This window comes from Neovison vison, chromosome 13 (genome assembly GCF_020171115.1).
Source record: "Neovison vison isolate M4711 chromosome 13, ASM_NN_V1, whole genome shotgun sequence".
NCBI lineage: Eukaryota > Metazoa > Chordata > Mammalia > Carnivora > Mustelidae > Neogale > Neogale vison.
This window is the reverse complement of record NC_058103.1, coordinates 147,443,928-147,464,646: the sequence shown is the minus strand read 5'-3', so window position 1 is coordinate 147,464,646 and position 20,719 is coordinate 147,443,928. Positions and strand designations below refer to the sequence as shown.

General features: G+C 44.0%; 1 protein-coding gene across 3 annotated transcripts in view; it reads left to right on the top strand.

Moving 5' to 3' along the window:
• The window catches only part of BLM (BLM RecQ like helicase), a 92,235-nt gene that overhangs the window by 52,811 nt on the left and 18,705 nt on the right, over nucleotides 1–20,719 (top strand). For 2 of the 3 annotated variants that reach the window (XM_044232185.1, XM_044232187.1), the window contains exons 13-17: nucleotides 6,407–6,513; nucleotides 8,380–8,540; nucleotides 14,904–15,099; nucleotides 16,192–16,263; nucleotides 17,679–17,869. In XM_044232185.1, coding sequence (XP_044088120.1) covers nucleotides 6,407–6,513; nucleotides 8,380–8,540; nucleotides 14,904–15,099; nucleotides 16,192–16,263; nucleotides 17,679–17,869 — 727 coding nt within the window. The remainder of the gene's footprint in view (nucleotides 1–6,406; nucleotides 6,514–8,379; nucleotides 8,541–14,903; nucleotides 15,100–16,191; nucleotides 16,264–17,678; nucleotides 17,870–20,719) is intronic. The other variant, XM_044232188.1, reaches the window with a different exon arrangement.

Here is a 20,719-nt window from a genome sequence, read left to right as displayed (position 1 = left end):
TATTTTTATTGTGGGATATGCTTTTTTTTTTTTTTTTTAAGATTTTATTTATTTATTTGACAGAGAGAGATCACAAGTAGGCAGAGAGGCAGGCAGAGAGAGAGGAGGAAGCAGGCTCCCTGCCAAGCAGAGAGCCCGATGCGGGACTCGATCCCAGGACCCTGAGAGCATGACCTGAGCCGAAGGCAGCGGCTTAACCCACTGAGCCACCCAGGCGCCCTGGGATATGCTTTTAAATAATAGTTTTATCAAAATTTGTGGCTACCAGTTAGCTCTTTCAAATACTGGGACATGACTTCTATATAACTTGGTTGGCCAAGCCAACATTTGTTGCCAAACCCATCACCTAAATTAAACTTACTTTCATTTATTTAAAAGGAAAATTCTGACTTTCTTAATCCACGTAAACTGTGTGGTACACATCCCCTTGACAACTATCTCAGTTTCAAAAGCAACAAGAGCTGAGCACAAATTGATTCCATTTCCTGACACATCACTTAAAATGACATATGAGTTTGACACCCTGGACCTAATCATAGTTACCATGTTAATGTCAACTGATAAAGTACTCCCTAAGTGAAGAGACCATGGAGTCTCAAGCTTTTTTAAAAATAAGATCTTTATTAAGATACAGTTTGGGTGCCTGGCTCACTTAGTTGGTAGATTGAGACTCCTGATCTCCAGATGGTGAGTTTGAGCCCAACATTGGGCATGAGCCTACTTTAAAAAAAAGAGAGAGAGAGAGGGAGATAAGTGACATATCATAAAATTCACCCATTTAAAGGTTAGCATTCGGGGACTTTTTTGTCTTCACAGAGTTATCCAGCCATCCCCCAAATCTAAGCATAGAACATTTTCATCACCCCAGAAAGAAACCTGGTGCTCGTTCATGGTCACTCCCCATGTTCCCCTTCTCCTCTGTGCCCATCGGCTTTTCCCGAGCACAGTCTTGTCACGGCTCATCCCTGTGGCTGCATGAATCAGTACCAGGTTCCTTAAGGCTGAATAATCTTCCATTGTATGGGCCTTCCGTGTTTATTTATACATTCGTCAGTTGATGGGACCTGTCTCTGGCTAGAATATTTGGTAATTCCGGGGTACCTGGGTGGCTCAGTTGTTAAGCGTCTGCCTTTGGCTCAGATCATGATCCCAGGGTCCCGGGATCGAGCCCCACATTAGGCTCCCTGCTCAGCCAGAAGCCTGCTTCTCCCTCTCCCACTCCCCCTGCTTATGCATGTTTTTATCTTAAAAGAAAAATATTTGGTAATTCCAAACATCCTATTTTCCAACAGAACAGGTAAAACAAACTCTAAGCAACTGCCGACATTCTCAACGTAGCAAACTGTGTACGACCTGGCCCGGGTGCTGAGGTTCAGCAGGCCTTTTGTAGTAGAGAGATCTGTTGTGGTTTTGAGTTTGAGATTGGTAATTTTATTTCCTAATGTCATGTCATTTTATTATTTTTAGTAATTTGTTTGACTAAGGTAATTAGGTAACATTTCTTTTTTTTTTTTTTTTAAAGATTTTATTTATTTATTTGACAGAGAGAGATCACAAGTAGATGGAGAGGCAGGCAGAGAGAGAGAGAGAGGGAAGCAGGCTTCCTGCTGAGCAGAGAGCCCGATGTGGGACTCGATCCCAGGACCCTGAGATCATGACCTGAGCCGAAGGCAGCGGCTTAACCCACTGAGCCACCCAGGCGCCCTTAGGTAACATTTCTAAGGTGGTTTTTTTTAAAAGATTTTATTTATTTGTGTGCCAGAGAGAGAAAGAGAACACGCGCAAGGTTGACCAAGGAGCCTGATGCAGGACTCGATCCTAGGACCCTGGGATCATGACCTGAGCTGAAGGCAGAAGCTTAACTGACTGAGCCACCCAGGCATCCCTAAGGTGGTTTTTGTTGTTGTTGTTGTTGTTGTTTTTTAATATTTTATTTATTTATTTGACAGAGAGAGATCACAAGTAGGCAGAGAGGCAGGCAGAGAGAGAGGGAAGCAGGCTCCCTCTCTGCTGAGCAGAGAGCCCGATGCGGGACTCGATCCCAGGACCCTGAGATCATGACCTGAGCCGAAGGCAGCGGCTTAACCCACTGAGCCACCCAGGCGCCCGTTGTTGTTGTTTTTAATTATGACACAAATATTAGAAATTTTTCAGATGATGTGTCAGTTTTGTTTTATTTTGTTTAGATTTTATTTATTTACTTGACAGAGACAGAGAGATCCCAAGTAGTCAGAGAGGCAGGCAGAGAGAGAGAGGAGGAAGTAGGCTCCCCACTGAGCAGAGAGCCTGATGTGGGGCTCGATCCCAGGACCCCGAGATCATGACCTGAGCCGAAGGCAGAGGCTTTAACCCACTGAGCCACCCAGGTGCCCCTGATGTGTCAGTTTTTGATAACTGCTTTATTGAGATGTAATCCATGTACCATACAATTCACCTGTTTAAAGGGTACAGTTCAGTGGGCTTTAGTGAGTTGTGTGACCATCACCACAATCAATTTTGGAATGTCTTCCTCACCCTGCAAAAACACCCATGTCCAGTAGTAGTCACTCCCCTTCCCCCACATGCCTACCTGCAACCACTAGTCTGCCTTCTGCTTGTAGATTTGCCTGTTTTGGCTATCTCATAAAAATGAAATCATCTGACCTGTGGTCTCCTGTAACTGACTTCTTCCACTTAACATGATGTTTTCAGAGTTTATTGCTGAATACTATTCCATTGTATGAGTGTGGCCCATTTTATATTTAGTAAATATCTAGGTTGTTTCCATTTGGGGCTCTTATGACTAATGCTGAAATATATGTTCACACACAAGGTTTTGTGTGGACCTCCTCCTTCCCTTCTTGTGGGCATTCACATAGGAGTGGAAGTGCGTACTTGTTGGGTGACTGTTTTTCACCTTATGCAGAACTGCCAGGGGTTTCCAAAGAAGCCCTGCTGTTTCCCATCCCCACGAGCAGAGTCGCGGGTTCTCATGCTACCTGCACTTGCTGTGGTCTCTTTTTTGACCCAGACCTTTTTTTTTTTTAAATACATAAAACATTGTTCTGAAATTAAAACATGATGTAAAATGTAGGGAAAGGTAACAAGGCCATTCTTGTCTATAGTCATTTCAGTGTTCATATGGGTAGGGAGACTCATGCACCATTCCCAACCTAAGCCCAAAGTAACTCAACTGATTTTTTAAGACCAGCTACACCGGGGCACCTGGGTGGCTCAAGTCTTTAAGCATCTGCCTTTGGCTCAGGTCATGATCACAGGGTCCTGGGATCGAGCCCTGCATTAGACTCCCTGCTCAGTGGGAAGCCTGCTTCTCCCTTTCCCACTCTGCCTGCTTGTGTTCCCTCTCTAGCTGTGTCTCTCTCTGTCAAATAAATAAAAATCTTTAAAAAAAAAAAAAAAAGACCCTCTACCTCATTTGTATACCTGGGCAGTTCTTTTTATGCCATCATCCTGTCAGGACTGTGGTTTCCTTTGCTGCAACAGTGATTGTAAATAATTGACTGAGAACGATTGATCGAAGTAGTCCATAGACGGATCAGTCTTTTATCTACTGCCTTTCCTTGCCACAATCCGCTACGTGTTCCTCTGCCATTTCCAGCCCTAGAAGAGAGCTCTCAGTGTTTTGTGCATATAAATAGCATAAGAGGGACGGTTTCAAAGTGTTGGTTAGCAGACATCTCACAAGACTCTTAGAGCAGGGAGTCCTGTGACAATAGCCAGCTGTGCAAGAAGCAGCATCATAAGATGAAAATCATCTCCCCTGCCACCACTTTGCTCTCGGTGTGTCTGAAATCAGAATATCCCAGCAAAGGTCAGCGTACTTCATGTCTCGTGTCACACTACTCCCAACAGAACTATGTAAAACCTTTAAAAGACATGAAGCCCTACCAAGGGTTTCTGGTACTTTGATTAAAGAAAGTTTCAGGGGCACTTGGGTGGCTCAGTTGTTTGAACACTGGACTCTTGACTTCAGCTCAGGGCACGATCTCAGAGTCGTGGGATCGAGCCCAGCATCAGGCTCCACACACAGTGTGGAGCCTGCTTAAGATTCTCTCTTTTCCTCTTCCCTCCCTCCACTTCTGCTTGTGAACGCACACTCTTTTTTTAAAGATTATTTATTTATTCATTTATTTAAGAGATAGAGAGATAGTGTGGGGGAGGTTAGGAGCAGAGGGAGCAGGACAAGCAGACTCCACACTGAGCACAGAGCCCGATGCAGAAGGTCCACGTGAAAACAGAGAATCTGCCGGTTGATTCCTCTACAGCTATCTTTGCTTATGTAACTTTAGAAGTCTTTGTGAAACCCTCGGGTACGCATACCCCTGTTTCAGCCACTGATTTATAAAGAAGTTGGACTGTGTTTTAGAACGCTAAGGTCTAAGCGGGGTTGGGGGGACAGAAGTTGGGGCAAGTGGAGATGGCACTGGGTGCTGCTTAGACTGGCAAGTGAAGTCCCCGAAGAAGGTGATGTGGGGGGAGAAGAGATGAGCTGGACATTGGGGAGTGGTCCCCACTCAAGGAGTAAGCAAAGGAAGAAGATACAAAGATACAAAATTAGAGGAGCATGGTGGGGGCAAGTCTGTGAACTGTGAACATGTCAGTGCTCGTAGCAGGTTTTTGTGAGGCCGGCCAACAACGTGGAGTGAGGGAGAGGTCAGAGTGAGGTCCTCACGAAGACCAGTGCGCTCCCCGCACTCGGCAAGAACATGACCATGGCCTGTTGCATGGCCTTCTGACTTGCGTAGCAGTCCGTTCACACGGACGCTGCCCTCCACACACAAGGCATTCTTCTGTCCTCAAACCAAATGAGTGTATCCTGCCGCTGCCAACAAACCTGGACCCAGCCAGCTTGGATTCATGGACAAAGTCAGAAAGCAAGTTGTTTTATTCCCCATCGTACTTCCCTCTGATCCCCACCCCTCGTCCGTAGGCCTCCTCCTTAACCATGGGTTATTATAGTTACCATCTCTTTCTTTCCTTCTGTCAACGCGGGCACGGACATGTCTTTATGCCCTGACCTTAACTGTTACCTCTCCTTCCTGTGAAGATGTCAGAACCAGGGGCTGTGTTGCAGGGCCAAGGACTCTGTAACAATCCCCTCACCTTTCTTTAGGTGTTTTTTGCTTGTTTGTTTTAATTTTATTTATTTATTTGACAGAGAGAGGGAGCACAAGCAGGGGGAGCTGCAGGCAGAGGGAAAAGCAGGCTTTTTTGCTGAGTGGGGAGCCCAATGCAGGACTGGATCCCAGGACCCTGAGATCATGACCTGAGCTAAAGGTAGACGTTTAACCAACGGAGCCACCCAGACGCCCGTATTTAGTTTTAAAAGCCTAGACAGAAAAATGTGGGCAGAATGGTAACAGCAGAGGCCAGAATGGAGGTGCCAAGAATCGAAATTGGATGTGTGGTTAGTTGGTTGGGGGTGTAAGTGTCTTCTGAGAAACTTAATACTGGAGGGAAAGAAAGAGGTGAGGTGCCGGCTGCAGTGAAATATAGGGTGCAGGGACGCCTGGGTGGCTCAGTTGGTTAAGCAGCTGCCTTCGGCTCAGGTCATGATCCCAGCGTCCTGGGATCGAGTCCCACATCGGGCTCCTTGCTCAGCAGGGAGCCTGCTTCTCCCTCTGCCTCTGCCTGCCATTCTGTCTGCCTGTGCTCTCTCTCCCTCTCTGACAAATAAATAAAAAATCTTTTAAAAAAAAAAAAAGAAAAAAAGAAATATAGGGTGCAGAGGCCCTTCTATTGCTTTTAGGATTGGTGGTCCCATAGAACACACTCAGACAAAAGGGAAAAATTGTGGAAGAGACTAAAACACAAGAGACGAAGGAATGGGGAAAAGCTCCCTAAGGAAGCGGGAGGGAGGAAGTGGGCCAGCCAGAGCAGAGGGCCAGCGGAAGAGGATCATGTCCGTCTCCAAGTCAGCCACATCCCCTCTGGGGCACAAAGCAGAGAACGGTGACCGATGATATGGAGGGTGTGAGCTCCCGCTACCACCCTGCCATCAGCTCTTCTTCACATACGCAGTCAAAACTTGGGGACACCAATAGCCTGAAATGTGTGTTTTCTCTGATTTTCTTAATCTTTGGAATGTTTTATCTGTCTCTGCTTGTCAACCTCATCCTGGCAACTCTGCTTCCGACTCACCTGTCTTTCTACACATTCTCTTCTACAGTCCTCTTGACTCCTTGTCATCTCGTCCAAACACATTCGCTCCTTATCCGCGTTCTGTCCGCAAGCCCTTCACCTGACTTCTGTTCCGGGGTTCTGATAGGCAAGCTGCCAGTGACCGTGTTCAGCTCGGGATGGCTTGGTATTAGGTTGGCAAAGGGGAAAAGCGGTGTTCGATGTGTGAAGGTGGCTAAAACCATATTTTCTTATAATAACAAAATTTTATGTTTGGGACTTCTAGGTTCAGCATGAGCTTTAATAGACATAATTTGAAATACTACGTGTTACCGAAAAAACCCAAGAAGGTGGCATTTGATTGCTTAGAATGGATCAGAAAGCATCACCCACGTGAGTACAGCCATGTGACAGATTATGTCTAGAAGTAATAAATGTCTTTTTAGTACCACAATAGACTATATCAGTGTGCATATTAAACATGCTTTGTTATAATAGCACTAACTAGCTATTTATAGAACAGAATATTGCCAACTCTCTCAATCCTGGAAATTATAAAATCACATTTGGTTTGATAACAATAAACCCTAAGAAAAAAGTATATGAAATATTCCCTCCTACACACCCATGTTCTACTTCACGATTTCAGTGTCTCTCCTCAGGCTTCTGTTGGTATGCATTATGCCGCTTTCTGTGTTAGGGCCTTCTCCCAAGAGTGCCTCGGAGTTCTGTTAGCTAAAATGAGATCCTGAAATGCCTGGTGGTTTTCCACGTAACGCCTTTTCTACTTCCCCATAGAGAGGTGTTTCTGTTAACCAAGTTAACCACCTTTGTTTCATTTTTTAAAAACTAGTATACATGTTTGTGGGGCACCTGGCTGGCTCCATCGGAGCAAGTGACTCATGATCTTGGGGTCGTGAGTTTGAGCCCCTCATTGGGTGTGGAAATCACTTTTTTTTCTTCCTTTTTTTTTTTTTTTTTTAAAGATTTACTTATTTGAGAGAGAGCACAAGCAAAGGGGAGGAGGGAGGCAGAGGGAGAAGCAGGCTGCCTGCTGAGCAGGGGGTGCAATGTAGGGCTTGTTCCCAGGACACTGGCATTGTGACCTGAACCAAAGGCAAACGTTTAACCAACTGAGCCACCCAGGTGCCCTAGAGAGCACATTAAAAAAAAGTCTTAAAAAAATGAGTATATGCATTTGAACAAATCAAATGATGAAGGGGGATAGACCAAGGAGTCATCCACAATCTCCCTCCTAAGCCTCCTTCTCCCGGGCAGAGAACATAGATGGTTAGCATGTTTGTCTATACCTTTGGCTCTGCCACGAGTGAGGACTTTTTCTTTCATACCTTTCATTTTGTGATTCTCATAAAAGTATATATAACATGTGCTCACGAAGAAAACCAAGAAAGCAACAAGAAGAAAGAAGCAAAAGACAAACCTTACTTCCAGAGAAGTCACCATTACCGTTAGGGGTTTATTTCCTTCCAGCAATTGTGTGCATTTTTCTTTCCATTAGCATACCGTGTCTACAGTTTTTCTACCCTTAACCTGTTTTATATCTTGAGCATTTTCATGGGGTTTTTTAAAAATTTGGAAATCACTTAAAATGTTTCAGTATATCTTATTTCATAATTCCTTTGTTAATTTCCTAATGTTGGCCATTGAAATTTTTCTAATTTTCAAAAGGAGAAACAAAACTGTTCGTAGAAATCCTGTACCACTTTATTTCCTAGATTAGTTTCTTAGAAGGAAACTGAATCAAAAACTAGGAGAATTTGTAAGGCTGATATGTACTGCTACATGCTCTCTGAGGCGTTCGTATAAGGTGCCTGCCCATTTTATAGCCCATGTGAAGGAGAGCCCAGGCTTCCTGCAGGTCCACCCCAGGAGTCATTTGGGGGACAGAACAAAAGGTCACATCTTGTGGTTTCCAGTACACATGAGCTCCTTGCTTGAATTACTCAACCTGTGTGGCCCTGCCCCACTATAAGTAGACTGTGAAGATCTGCTTATGGTTTGCGTATTTCTAAGAACATAATGAGGGGGACCTGGGTGGCTCAGTTAGTTGAGCATCCCACTCTTGGATCTCTTGGTTTGGCACTTGATCTCAGGGCCGTGGGTTTGAGCCCCACACTGGCCTCCACACTGGATGTGGAGCCTACTTGAAAAAAAAAAAAAAAAAGAACATAACGAAAATTGTGTTGTTATTTGTGTTAAAGGCTCTCATGTCTCAATACTGTTTTGGTTTCTTGGCAGATGACTCTGGGATAATCTACTGCCTCTCCAGGCGGGAATGTGACACCATGGCGGACACTTTACAGAAAGATGGTCTCGCGGCTCTTGCGTATCACGCTGGCCTCAGTGACTCTGCCAGGGACGAAGTACAGCACAAGTGGGTTAATCAGGACGGCTGCCAGGTAACGTTTTTGGAATAAACAAAGGAAGTCATCTTTTTTAGTGTATGAACAAACTTGCACATGCCAGATGAGAACTGTTTTTACTTTAAAGACAGCGAACATCAAAATAAGACAGAAATTTAAAAACAGATCATTTTGAGGCTTTCTTAAGTTGCTTTTTCTTTCTTAAAAAAAATTTTTTTTTATTTAGTTGTAATTTATATACCATAAAATTCACCCTTTCAGAGTTTACAAGTCAGTGGTTTTTGGTATATTCACAAGGTTGTGCAAGCTTCACCACTGTCTAATTCCAGAATATTTCATCATCCCAAAAAGAAACTTCGTACAATTTAGCAGCCACTCCCCAGTCCCCAGCAGCCACTAGTGGAACCACTGCTAATCTGTCTGTATAGATTTTCCTGTTCTGGACATTTCGTATAAATGAAATGATACATTATGGGTTCTTTTGTGACTCATTTCTCTTACTTAGTATAATGTTTTCAAGACATTGTATATCTTGTTGTAGCATGTATCAGTCCTTCTCTTTGTGCTCTGGATAGCATTGCATGGTATGGCTGTATCCTCGTTTGTTACCCATTCATCAGTTGGTAGACATTGAGTTGCATCCACTTTCTGGCTATTGGGAATAATGCTTCTGTGAACATCTGTGTACATGTGTTTGTATGAACATATTTTCAGTTCTCTTGGATAGATACCTAAGAGTGGAATTGCTTAGTCATATGGTAACTCTCTGTTTAACTTTTTGAGGAGCTACCAAACTGTTTTCCAAAGCAGCTACAGAATTTTACATTTCTACCAGTGATGTATGAGGCTCCAATGTCTCTGTCTAATTATTTCTACTTTTTATTTTATTTTACTTTATTTTTCTTACTATATCTATCCTGGGGGATGTGAAGTGACATCTCATTGTGATTTTAATTTGCATTTCCCTAATAACTAATTGTGTTGAGATTTTCGAGATGATAGATTTTTACCCACATGGATCAAGAGGGAGGAAGCTAAGAACACTCTAGGCGTCCTATACGGTGACGGGTGCCAGTGTTGGATAGATCTCTCTAAATACAAGGATGAATTTGAGAAAAACAACTAATAACTTTTTTTTTTAGCCTGTGAAGTTTTCAATTCACAAAAAGAGAAATTATCCCGAAGACTGAAGGGAAAAACATGTCTCAAAATTATTTTGTAACAGAAAACAGGAGAAAATCTTAGAGGATATTAGCCTACTGTCCTTGGAAAGGTGTCAGAATACTCAGTATATATGAATTAGATCTTTGCCATAAGAAGATCACAGGCTAAGAGGAAGGCACAAATTTTTTAAAATGTAGTTTATCTAGATAAGAAAATGCACAAAAGGCAAAAAACAAGTAGAATCATTATCAAGACACAAATGGTTCAGCTTGGTATAGACATCTGCATCAGTGAGGTAGTGAGTAACTTGAAAATGTCAGCCTAAGAATAATCATTGTATCTAAGGAAGAAACGAGGATGGCTGAAGCAGATACAGTAGTCTGATGTGTTCCAAATGAATCCATAACAAATATTTAACAAATTTAAAAGCATTATCTCAGAGTCACTGGGGGAAAACATACATGTAGACATAGTTCACCACTTTGTTTGGTTTACGGAGAGCTGAGAGAAATGATCCGCACAAAGATACAGAGGTAGGGTGCTCTATAAAAAGCAGGCAGGCCTGAGACCCTCTGATTAAATAGTAAAAGCAGGAACACACTGTCTTCAGGATCAAAGGAGGAAAGCTTGGGATTGAAGGATTCACAGCCAGCTCATTGTCACAGATGTTGGGCACAACAGAAAGGCACTTTCAGATAGATCACATCCAGAAATGTATCACCAGCGTATCTTGAGTCAAGTAATCACAGATGTCAGTCTTCCCTGATTTGTATATTGCAATAAGCAAAATTCCAGTGTGGGTTTTTTTTTTTCCTTTGATAAACTTTTTCTAAAGTTTCCTGGAAGAATTTTCATGTTAAAGTAACTGAAAGAATTTGGGAGGAAAATGAAAACACATGAACACTGGCTTTGCAGTACATTCCAGACAGATCAGTGACACAGAAATCCAGAATTAGACAGGAAAACATGTAAAACGGAGTACCTGGTTGGTACAGTCAGTTGAGCATCCAGCTCTTGGGTTTCTTGATCATGAGATCAAGCCCCAAATAGGGCTCCATACACAGGGCAGAGTCTGCTTGAGATTCTCCTGAAATAAATAAATAAATCTTTAAAAAAATAAAAAAGGTAAAAACAGTATGTGGCAAGGATATTATTGAAAAATAATGAGGAAAGAAGGATGATCCAACTAGTGGTACGCTTACCTGCTGGCAGGGAATCGTTTTTGGATCCTCCTACCAAAATGAATCACAGGTGAATAAAAATTTTGGCATTTTTAAATGTATGAACTCTGGCTGGAAGAGAGCCTAAACTTAAAAAGAGCTCAAAAGATTAAAAATCTAAATAACTAAACACTTCTGTGTCGAACAAAATTAAAGGCAATAGCAAAGAACAAACAACTAGGGAAATAATGTCTTTTGCAAATAAAATATCCCCAGACTTCAATGAGAAAAACATAAGTCTCAAATAGTAAATTACCCCAGGCTATCAAGAGACATCGAAAAGAAGGAGCCACAAAAGGCTAAGTAGAATTGTTTTTCAATGTGCAACTTTGCTAATTATTAAAGGAATCCAAACAAATTAGTGAGAGACCATTTTCACCTCTGTATTGGCAAACTTTTATTAACTGTGGGGGACAGTGCTCTAAGAGGTGATTTCCTGCAATGCTCCTGAGAGCCTTTCTGGAAAAGAACATGGCAGACTGTTCTAGGAGCCTCAGATCTGAAACGCATGCGTGGAATTTACATCCGTGTTTGTATGAGTTTTGGGGCTTTTTGTAATTGAAGTATACCTGGTGTATACAATATTATGTTACTTTCGGTTATACAACAGAGTGACCTGACAACTCTGCATTATGAAATGCCAGCCATAATAATTGTACCAACCACTTAGAACCATACAAAGTTATTACAGTGTCATTGACTGTATGATAGCGTTATCCTTTTTTTAAGATTTTATTTATTCATTTGAAAGAGCCAGCGAGAAAGGGAACACAGCAGGAGGAATAGGAGAGGGAGAAGCAGGCTTCCCACTGAGCAGGGAGCCTAATGTGGGGCTTGATCCCAGGACCCTAGGATTGTGACCTGAGCCGAAGGCAGACACTTAATGACTAAGCCCCCCAGGTGCCCTGATAGCGTTATTCTTAATAGTAAGTAGCCAAAATGTCCTGAGAGAGTGACTGGGTACATTATAGTGAATTCCTGGTGTTGAAAATGGTTTATGGGGTGCCTGGGTGGCTCAGTGGGTTAAAGCCTCTGCCTTTGGCTCAGGTCGTGATCCCAGGGTCCTGGGATCCAGCCCCGAGTCGGGATCTCCGCTCAGCTGGGAGCCTGCTTCCTCCTCTCTCTGCCTGACTCTCTGCCTACTTGTGATCTCTGTCAAATAAATAAAATCTTTAAAAAAAAAAAAGAAAGAAAGAAAGAAAATGGTTTATGAAGCGGGTGCCTGAGTGGCTCAGTTGGTTAAGCCTCTGCCTTTGCCTCAGATCATGATCCTGGAGTCCAGGAATCAAGCCCCACACTGGGCTCCCTGCTTAGCAGGGAGTCTGCATCTCCCTCTGACCCCCCTCTCATACTTTCTCTCCACTCTCTCTCAAATAAGTAAATAAAATCTTTTTTTTTTTTTTTAGTAAATAAATTCTTAAAGAAAATGGTTTATGAAGAATTTCATAATGATATGAAAATGTTCAGATGCCAGGGATGGAGAAACGCAGGGACAAATGGAACCTAAATGTGTGAAATCTCAGCTGTAGAAAAGAAAATTGAGGGGCACCTGGGTGGTTCAGTCAGTTAAGTGTCTGACTCTTGGTTTCGGCTCTCGGGTCGTGATCTTGGGGTCTTGGGATCAAGCCCCACATTGGGCTCTGTGCTCAGTGCAGATACTCGCTTTCTGTCCCTCCCCACTGCTTTCTCTGCTCTCTCTCAAAAAAGTAAGTAAATCTTTTAAAAATTTTTTGAATAGAAAAATAGATGAGAGGGGCGCCTGGGTGGCTCAGTGGGTTAAAGCCTCTGCCTTCAGCTCAGGTCATGATCTCAGAGTCCTGGGATTGAGCCCCACGTCTAGCTCTCCACTTAGCAGGGAGCCTGCTTCCTCCTCTCTCTCTCTGCCTGCCTCTCTGCCTACTTGTGATCTCTGTCTGTCAAATAAATAAATAAAATCTTTAAAAAAAAAAAAGAAAAGAAAAAAGAAAAATAGATGAGAGGGCGCCTGGGTGGCTCAGTGGGTTAAGCCGCTGCCTTCGGCTCAGGTCATGATCTCAGGGTCCTGGGATCGAGTCCCGCATCGGGCTCTCTGCTTGTCAGGGAGCCTTCTTCCCCCGACCCCCGCCTGCCTCTCCATCTACTTGTGATTTCTCTCTGTCAAATAAATAAATAAAATGTTTAAAGAAAAAAGGGAAGAGAAAAATAGATGAGAAAAAAAGAAAAAAGCCAGTTCTTTTCAAGTTCTTTGAATCTTTACATATAGTATAAATGTTCTGTAATAGCCATGCACACATATATACATATCTGTATATATGTACATAAAACACTTTGATCAAAAATACAGTTTAAAGTTCTGTAAAGTAAAAATACAGTTTACAGTTTAATGGGTGCGTTTTTGTTTCTGTTTTCAGACTGGCTAATCCTCACAGTCAAGGTGTAATTATACAGTCACCGGACAACCTTGATCTTGTTAGACTTGTAAGATAGACTAAAACCTCATTGTTTTTCTCCACAAAGACATTATTATAGTCTGAAGTTTCAAAAGCAACAGAAATAAGGAAGTAACAGCTTGACTAAGCCAGTTTTCCCAGTGACACAAAGTAAAGGCTTTCAGAGGGGGAGTTGGCATTGGGATCGCCTCACTGGGAGCCTGCACTCTGCACCCGAAAAGGGGAGCCGCACCCGCACCCCACTTCTTGGAACGCAGCAGGCCTGCTGGCTGCCTCACCTCTCCGCACAGCCTCTCCACCTGCTCTCCACCACTAGAGGCTCCAGGAGACTTGCTCTTTCCCAAGGACACTTCCTTCCATCAGAGTGCCATAAATTTAGAGGGCTGATGAGGCCACAGCCATCCCCGGTGCCACCAAGCACGCCTGTGCTGGCCGTGTACTCCATGGCCTGCACTTGCTCACCCTGGTCCTCGGTCACCGAGACCATGTCCTCAGCCTCCGTCTGGCTGCCAGGTAGTTCTGCTGCTTTTGAAATACTGTTCTGACAGCCGCTGTTTATTTTCTTGAAGGTGGGGGGGTGTCTTGCAGCTTTATTTCTGTAATAAAGCTGGAGATGTAATGGTTTTGTCTGGGTTAATAAGTCCTACATTTGCAACTAAAAGGGATATTCTTGAAAATGATTTTTTTTTTTTACTAAAAGTGGATTTATGAAGCTCCTGAAATTTAACTGTCACCTTTCCTGTCCTAAGTAATTTGCATAGGCTAATCCCACAGTCTGCAGTATTTTTTGTAGTAGAAGCACCTCTCAGACTTTTACCCACGTGAGTTCCAATAAAAATTTCACAAGTTTTTCCTTTGAAATCAGCTGTTGAGGAAAAGGAGCCCGTGTGTGATCCGTCAGCTGCTCCCACTGGGAGCACAGATGGTAAGCACGGGGGCAGATGAGAATGCCATTGTCCCCAAAGCATCAGAAAAGCTGGCATTGGTGGGGTGCCTGGGTGGCTCAGTGGGTTAAGCTGCTGCCTTCGGCTCAGGTCATGATCTCAGGATCCTGGGATCGAGTCCCGCATCGGGCTCTCTGCTCAGCAGGGAGCCTGCTTCCCTTCCTCTCTCTCTGCCTGCCTCTCTGCTTACTTGTGATCTCTCTCTATCAAATGAATAAATAAAAATCTTTAAAAAAAAAAAAAAGAAAGAAAAGAAAAGCTGGCATTGGTGACATCTGGGAGCAAAAGCCCTGGGAACGCTCGTTTGTGACAGTGCCCCTCATGCCTCCATATCAGCAACAGAAGAGAGCAAGCAGTGGCCACCCCCCCAAGACATGATGGCTCTTGATTCTGGCCCCTTCCATGATGCCAGATCCCACGAGAAAGTGCCTGCCGCCATGAGCTCCTCTTCACCTTCTCGGACCTTCCTCGGATTGCAGATTATCCATAGGAAGACCTCACATTAGTCATCCTCAATAATGGGACCTAGTTAAGATACTAGATTGCGGGATAAAGTGGAGGATAGAGCTTTTCGAGGCGCCTGTTACTAAAATGTCCCTTTCCATCTGTTCTGAGCCTAAGAGGTATGTGCTGTTTCCTCAGGTTATCTGTGCAACAATAGCATTCGGAATGGGGATCGACAAACCTGACGTGCGGTTCGTGATCCACGCATCTCTCCCTAAGTCTGTGGAGGGCTACTACCAGGAGTCCGGCAGAGCTGGGAGAGATGGGGAGACGTCACACTGCCTGCTCTTCTACACCTACCACGACGTGACCCGGCTGAAGAGACTCATCCTGAGTAAGCCGAGCCCCGGGCTCCTATGGTCTCCCGGGAGCATCTGCTGCTGGCTTTCTTTAAATAGTTATACAAGCGTTACACAGGCTTGTCATGTAAAACTCAAGTGGTGTGGACGTGTGTATGTAGACATGGACACGGTGGAAAATGTCCAGACCATGCCTTGCACACAGTCCGGCCCTAGAAAGTCAATCCAGCTTTTGGCTTCCTGTGTAGCCTTCTAGATCCAACCTCTCCATGCGTGCTTGCGTGTAACTCGTATTTCAAACATGCAGAAACGGTAGAATGGGAAAAAGAATGGACCCTCACCACCGGGTTTGGAAATAACTGCCCCCCTCGCCTCCCTCAGCCCTCCACTCGCCCATCAGAGAGAAGTAATATCCTATATTTGCTGTTTATCCCTGCCAAATGCATATTTTTTGCCATTTGTGCTTGGGATTATATTATATGTAGACATACAGCTTGTTATCAGTCTACACTAGGATGTAATTAATACTCCGACTGATACGTGTGGTTCGACTGCATCGCATTCCATGTCCGTTTACCCGGTCCTCTTGGACGAGAGACTTTGAGTGTTTGCTGTTCTGCGCGGTTATCAGCAGTTCGGTGCTGAGCACCTGTTGCACATATCTGTGGGCGTTTGTGCAGCTGTCTATCTAGGATAAATTTCCGGACCTAGACCTGCCAGGTTAAAGTGAATTCATATTCTAGAATCTTGTTGTACCCTTTGCCCATTTTTCTACTAAGTCGTGATAGTTAAGTACATTTCCTAAATAAATTTGTTATTTTGAGACCACTTCTGAATGGATCCTGCCACAGGCACTGTACGTGGGGTATGACACTTAACCAGGCACTGTGCCAAATATCCGGTCACTTTTTGTGCCCGTCATCCCTGGTTTTCGAGATGGCGTTCACCCCATGGGGAAAGGGAGTTTCTTTAAGGTTTTGTAACTTGCCTCCAAGAGCGCTGATGAGCAGCAGTAGTGGTAGGAGTGGGGGGCCAGGGGGAGTGCGAATCCGGTGGTAGATAGATGACGTTGTTTAGCACCTGCTGTATGCACTGTCTTAACTGCTTGATTATATCCCTTCATCCAGTCTTCACAACAGGCCTCACAGGCTACTGTTACTGTCCTCATTTTACACAGGAGCACAGCAGATGTAGAGCCGGTAGGTCACGGAGCCCTGATGGGGCCCCGGTCTGTCTAACCTCCAAAGCCCACGTCCCTTGCACTCTACTAAGATGATTCTCAGTGAGAGCGCCTGGGTGGCTCAGTTAAGCCTCTGCCTTCAGCTCATGTCATGGTCCCAAGGGTCCTGGGATCGAGACCCAAATCGGGCTCCTTGCTCAGCGGGGAGTCTGCTGTTCAGTCAGACCCTGCCTCTCTCCCTCTCGTGCTCCCGCACACGTGCTCTTTCTCTCTCTCTCTCAAATAAATCTTTAAAAAAAATAATAAAGATGATTTTCAGTGAAAAAAGTGAGACTTTAAAACTTAGTGTGACACGGGTCACCTGGGTGGCTCAGTCATTAAGCATCTGTCTTCGGCTCAGGTCATGATCCCAGGGTCCTGGGATCAAGCCCCAAATCGGGCTCCCCGCTCGGCAGGAGGCCTGCTTCTCCCTCTCCCACTCCCCCTGCTTGTGTTCCCTCTCTCACTGTGTCTCTTTCTGTCAACTAAAATCTTCAAAAAAAAACACAACAACTTAGCGTGACCATTTGTGTTTTTAAACAGAGCCTATATTAAGTTAGATCCAAATAATTCAATAAGCATTTAAGTTTTAAACACTTAGCAACATTAAAAAAAAAGAATACTCATAAACTAGAAAAAAAAGTTTTATTTTCATTCTTAACGAACCTCAGGTTTCTTACAAACGGAAAGTATGTGCGTGTGTTTCTCAAACCTTGAAATTAGATTAGACTCTGCCACCCTTATTTCCTGTTTCACATGGATTTTTCTGGAGGTTCTTGTATTTATCACAGCAACTGCCAAAACTTCGGTTTCACAGAGATGGCATTGGAAGGAATATAGGCAGCATGACCTGAGAGTGGCAGTTTGTATGGTGTTCAAATATCACTGTGTTTCCCTTAAATTTAAAATACCCTGCCAGCACCCCCGTGAGTTCACTGCAGCACCCCGGGGCTCCTTGGCACGTGGCTTTGGAACCGCTGGCATAACTACCTGATCCCAGGCACCAGGGGTTGGGGGGGGGGCCTGGCCCACACTGCCATGGTTGCTTTGCTCTGCTGACTTCAAACATCCAGCTGAGCCGGCGTGCTTGTCTGATAAATACAGTAAATTTGATTCCCATCTTCATCATTGGGAATCATGAAGATTGGGAAAATTTTTTCAGCTACTCCTGGTGACAGTCTTCATTTATTCCTATAAAACTAGAAATCTGAGGGATAAACATAAATACATGGTTTGTCATAATATAGAAATGATGTCGTACTGATAGATGGTGCTATTAGTAATTTTATTTTAATTAATATTTAAAGTTATATGAATCTATTCCAAATATTTCTGTGTTATTTTCTTGTTTTCTACTCTAATAAGTATTTTTATTTTGTTCTTTACCCCTTTTAGTGGAAAAAGATGGAAACCATCATACCAGAGAGACTCACTTCAATAATTTGTACAGTATGGTGCATTACTGTGAAAATATAACAGAATGCAGGAGAATACAGCTTTTGGCTTACTTTGGTGAAAATGGATTTAATCCTGATTTTTGTAAGAAGTACCCAGATGTTTCTTGTGATAACTGCTGCAAAACAAAGGTAAAATAAGAAAGTTTTAAGTTCCTTGTGATTCAGGAAATTGCCAAGACTTCTAATTCGACAAAGTTAGATACAAGTTAGGTTACCTTAAGTGGGCCCTCAGGGACTGAACCAGGGAAAGGTGGCTTCTTCCCCATGGTAATTTGGAATAGAAACATTTAATAGTAATTCTGTGGAATAACTTTTGAATTAGAAGCCTATAAAAAATACCCTGGACCCATCCCAAATATTGAGGTTATATATGTGTACAATAGGATATTTTAGAAGTATCATTCATCTGTAAATATCCAAAAAGATCCAACTTGGGCAGGAGAATATGTAGATTCAAATCTCAATATATATTTGAAGTTCTCATTCTGAAGAATTATAATAGTATACTGTGTGTTCGAATCAGGTCAATTAAGTTATAAATTGGTTGTTTAAAAACTATGAAGAATTAATGGCAATTCGTCTGCTTTAAAAATAACCATGGGAAGTTAAATTCAGTCATTAGGTACTTAATTTTACCTCTCATGGTAATTCTATGTTCTAATGTCTCCGTCCTTTACAGTTTATAGAGCATTTTCGTATTTGATACATTATTTGAAATGTATCGCAGACTCACAAAAGAACAGCCTATTCATAGACTGGAGGGGGACAGACATGGCGTGTGATAAGCACAGTCACAGAGGTCTGCGGCACTAGCCAGTACAGAAGGTTGGGTCTGCGGATTCATGGCCGGTTCTACTTGGACGTTGCTGATCAGTATCCGTTCTTGTTTCACAAATGTTTGTTGAGTGCCTGCTGTGTGGCAGGCGCTGGTCTAGGAGATTGGGATGCATCCCTGAACAGAATAAAAAGATCCCTGCCCTTGTGGGGCTTACATTCCCGCGGAGGGAGGCTGAGTATGGACAGCATAAGGGCACGGGAAGCACAGCGGTGTGGGAGCCTGGCGCAGTGAGTGGGATGCCAGGAGCAGGACCAGGTGCAGTGGCCCAGGGAGGTCTCCTCACAGAGATGCAGCCTGCCTGAGCCACGGACACCTGAAAAGGGACTTAGCTGAGCCATTCCCTGGACGTGGGCATTCTGGGCTCCCAGATGTGGGGGCATACCTGTGCATTTGAGGGATAGCAAAGGGAGCCCGTGTAGCAGAGCAGGGCTAAAAGTCAGTTGGGGAAAAGGAAGCGGCAGGCCAGAGCCGCAGCTGGAGGGGTGGTGTGACTGACCCTCAGCAACAAGGCTTGGGTATGGCCGTTTGGCAGGGCAGATCAGTTCGGTCTGGGGTGTTTTGAGTTAGATAAATCTGTTAGATTCAGAAATTCTGAAAAGGGGCTTGTGGTACCTACCAGTTCGGGAGTGGTTGGCATACAGATGGTATTCAGAGCCACAAGAGCAGATGAAATCTTCAGGGGCATAAGGTTAGGGCAAAGAAAAGAAAACCGAATGACTGAGTTCCAGGACATTAAGAGATTAAGGAGAAGAGGAGGGACTAGGAAAGGAGACCAAGAAAGAGAAGTAGCAAGGTAAGGGGAAGATCAGAAATCCGTACAGGAAGCGTTTCAGGGAGGAGGGAGTGCTCACTGCTCCAGTGCTGCCGCTAAGCCGAGTAGGGAAGGAGCCCAGAAGACACCACTGGCTTCAGCAGGAAGCGTGGCTGGAGTTGTCTGACAGGTCCAGTGGAGAGGGACAAACCCGCAGGCTTTCATATATATATGAATATACAGAACTTTCACTTTCAGCATGGTTGTTTGTGTGTCTCCAGCCAAGGTCAGCTGCCACGGTTTAGGCACAGAGTGGTGAAGACTTGAATCTTGAGTGTATCATCAAGCAATGAATGGGATGAATGGACCTAAGGGCAAAGCTGAAGGCCCATGAGAGGTAGTATTGTAATGAGGGTAGTATTGTAATGAGGGGCTGTGGAATCCAAGCTGACTTAGGGGAGCGTCCACTCATTAGGGGAATGAGTGGATAGGCAGGCCCAGTGGGCTGTTGGAATCAGAATATACGAGATGGCATGAAGGGGCATTCAGAGAATGAAGGGGTTGCTGCTTTTAGTGAGTCCAAGGTGGTAGGTGTGTTCAGGGGAGTGGCTGGCATATGTGGAAGATGGGGTCACTGGGGCAGAGGAGATCAAGATGCCAGAGGCCAAGATGGGAGGATCATCTGTCCCCTGAGTCACCAAGAATTAGGGCAGGGATGGTGTTGGAGAGAATGACAGAGCACTGTTTTGTGATGGTTCTGGATAGAGTCTCAGAGTCAGTACCAGCTGTTAGAATAAGACCAGAAACCTGTTAGTCTTGAGGTCGTGAGATTGTGGCAGAAGAACAAGGGTTAGACCGTGAGGAGGCTACATAGACCAAGACCAGAAGTATGATGCTGCTTTTTAGAACAGTGGCTGGTTAGTATTGCTAGTTTGGAGATCTAGGCTAAAAGAAAGCAGACAGATCATACAGTAATGGGGGCTTTAAAAAGTAAGCTGAGTTTGCAGACCAGTAAGGAGAAGGAAAAAGGAAACTAACAGGAGATCATTAAAAGGGTTGACTGTGAAACCCCATAAGCGATCAAACCCCATAAGCGATCAGAACTCCCAGATTTGCATGGTTGGACAGTGTTTTTATCCCAGGAATCACCATCTAAGTGTCAGAGCACTGATCTAGAGGGTGTGAAGGGCTTGAAAAGGAAGAAAGGATATTCCTCCCCACAGCATGCTGTTGGGCAATTGAAAGACTGAGATGTATGTCTACAACCCAGTAATGACATAGATGTGGTCATGCTAATGTCCTAGACACAAGGTTAATGTAAGAGCTTAGAAAAGAAAGAACATTTGAAGTTTGGGTTTGGATCTTGGTTTTGGTCTGGAAATTGTTTGTT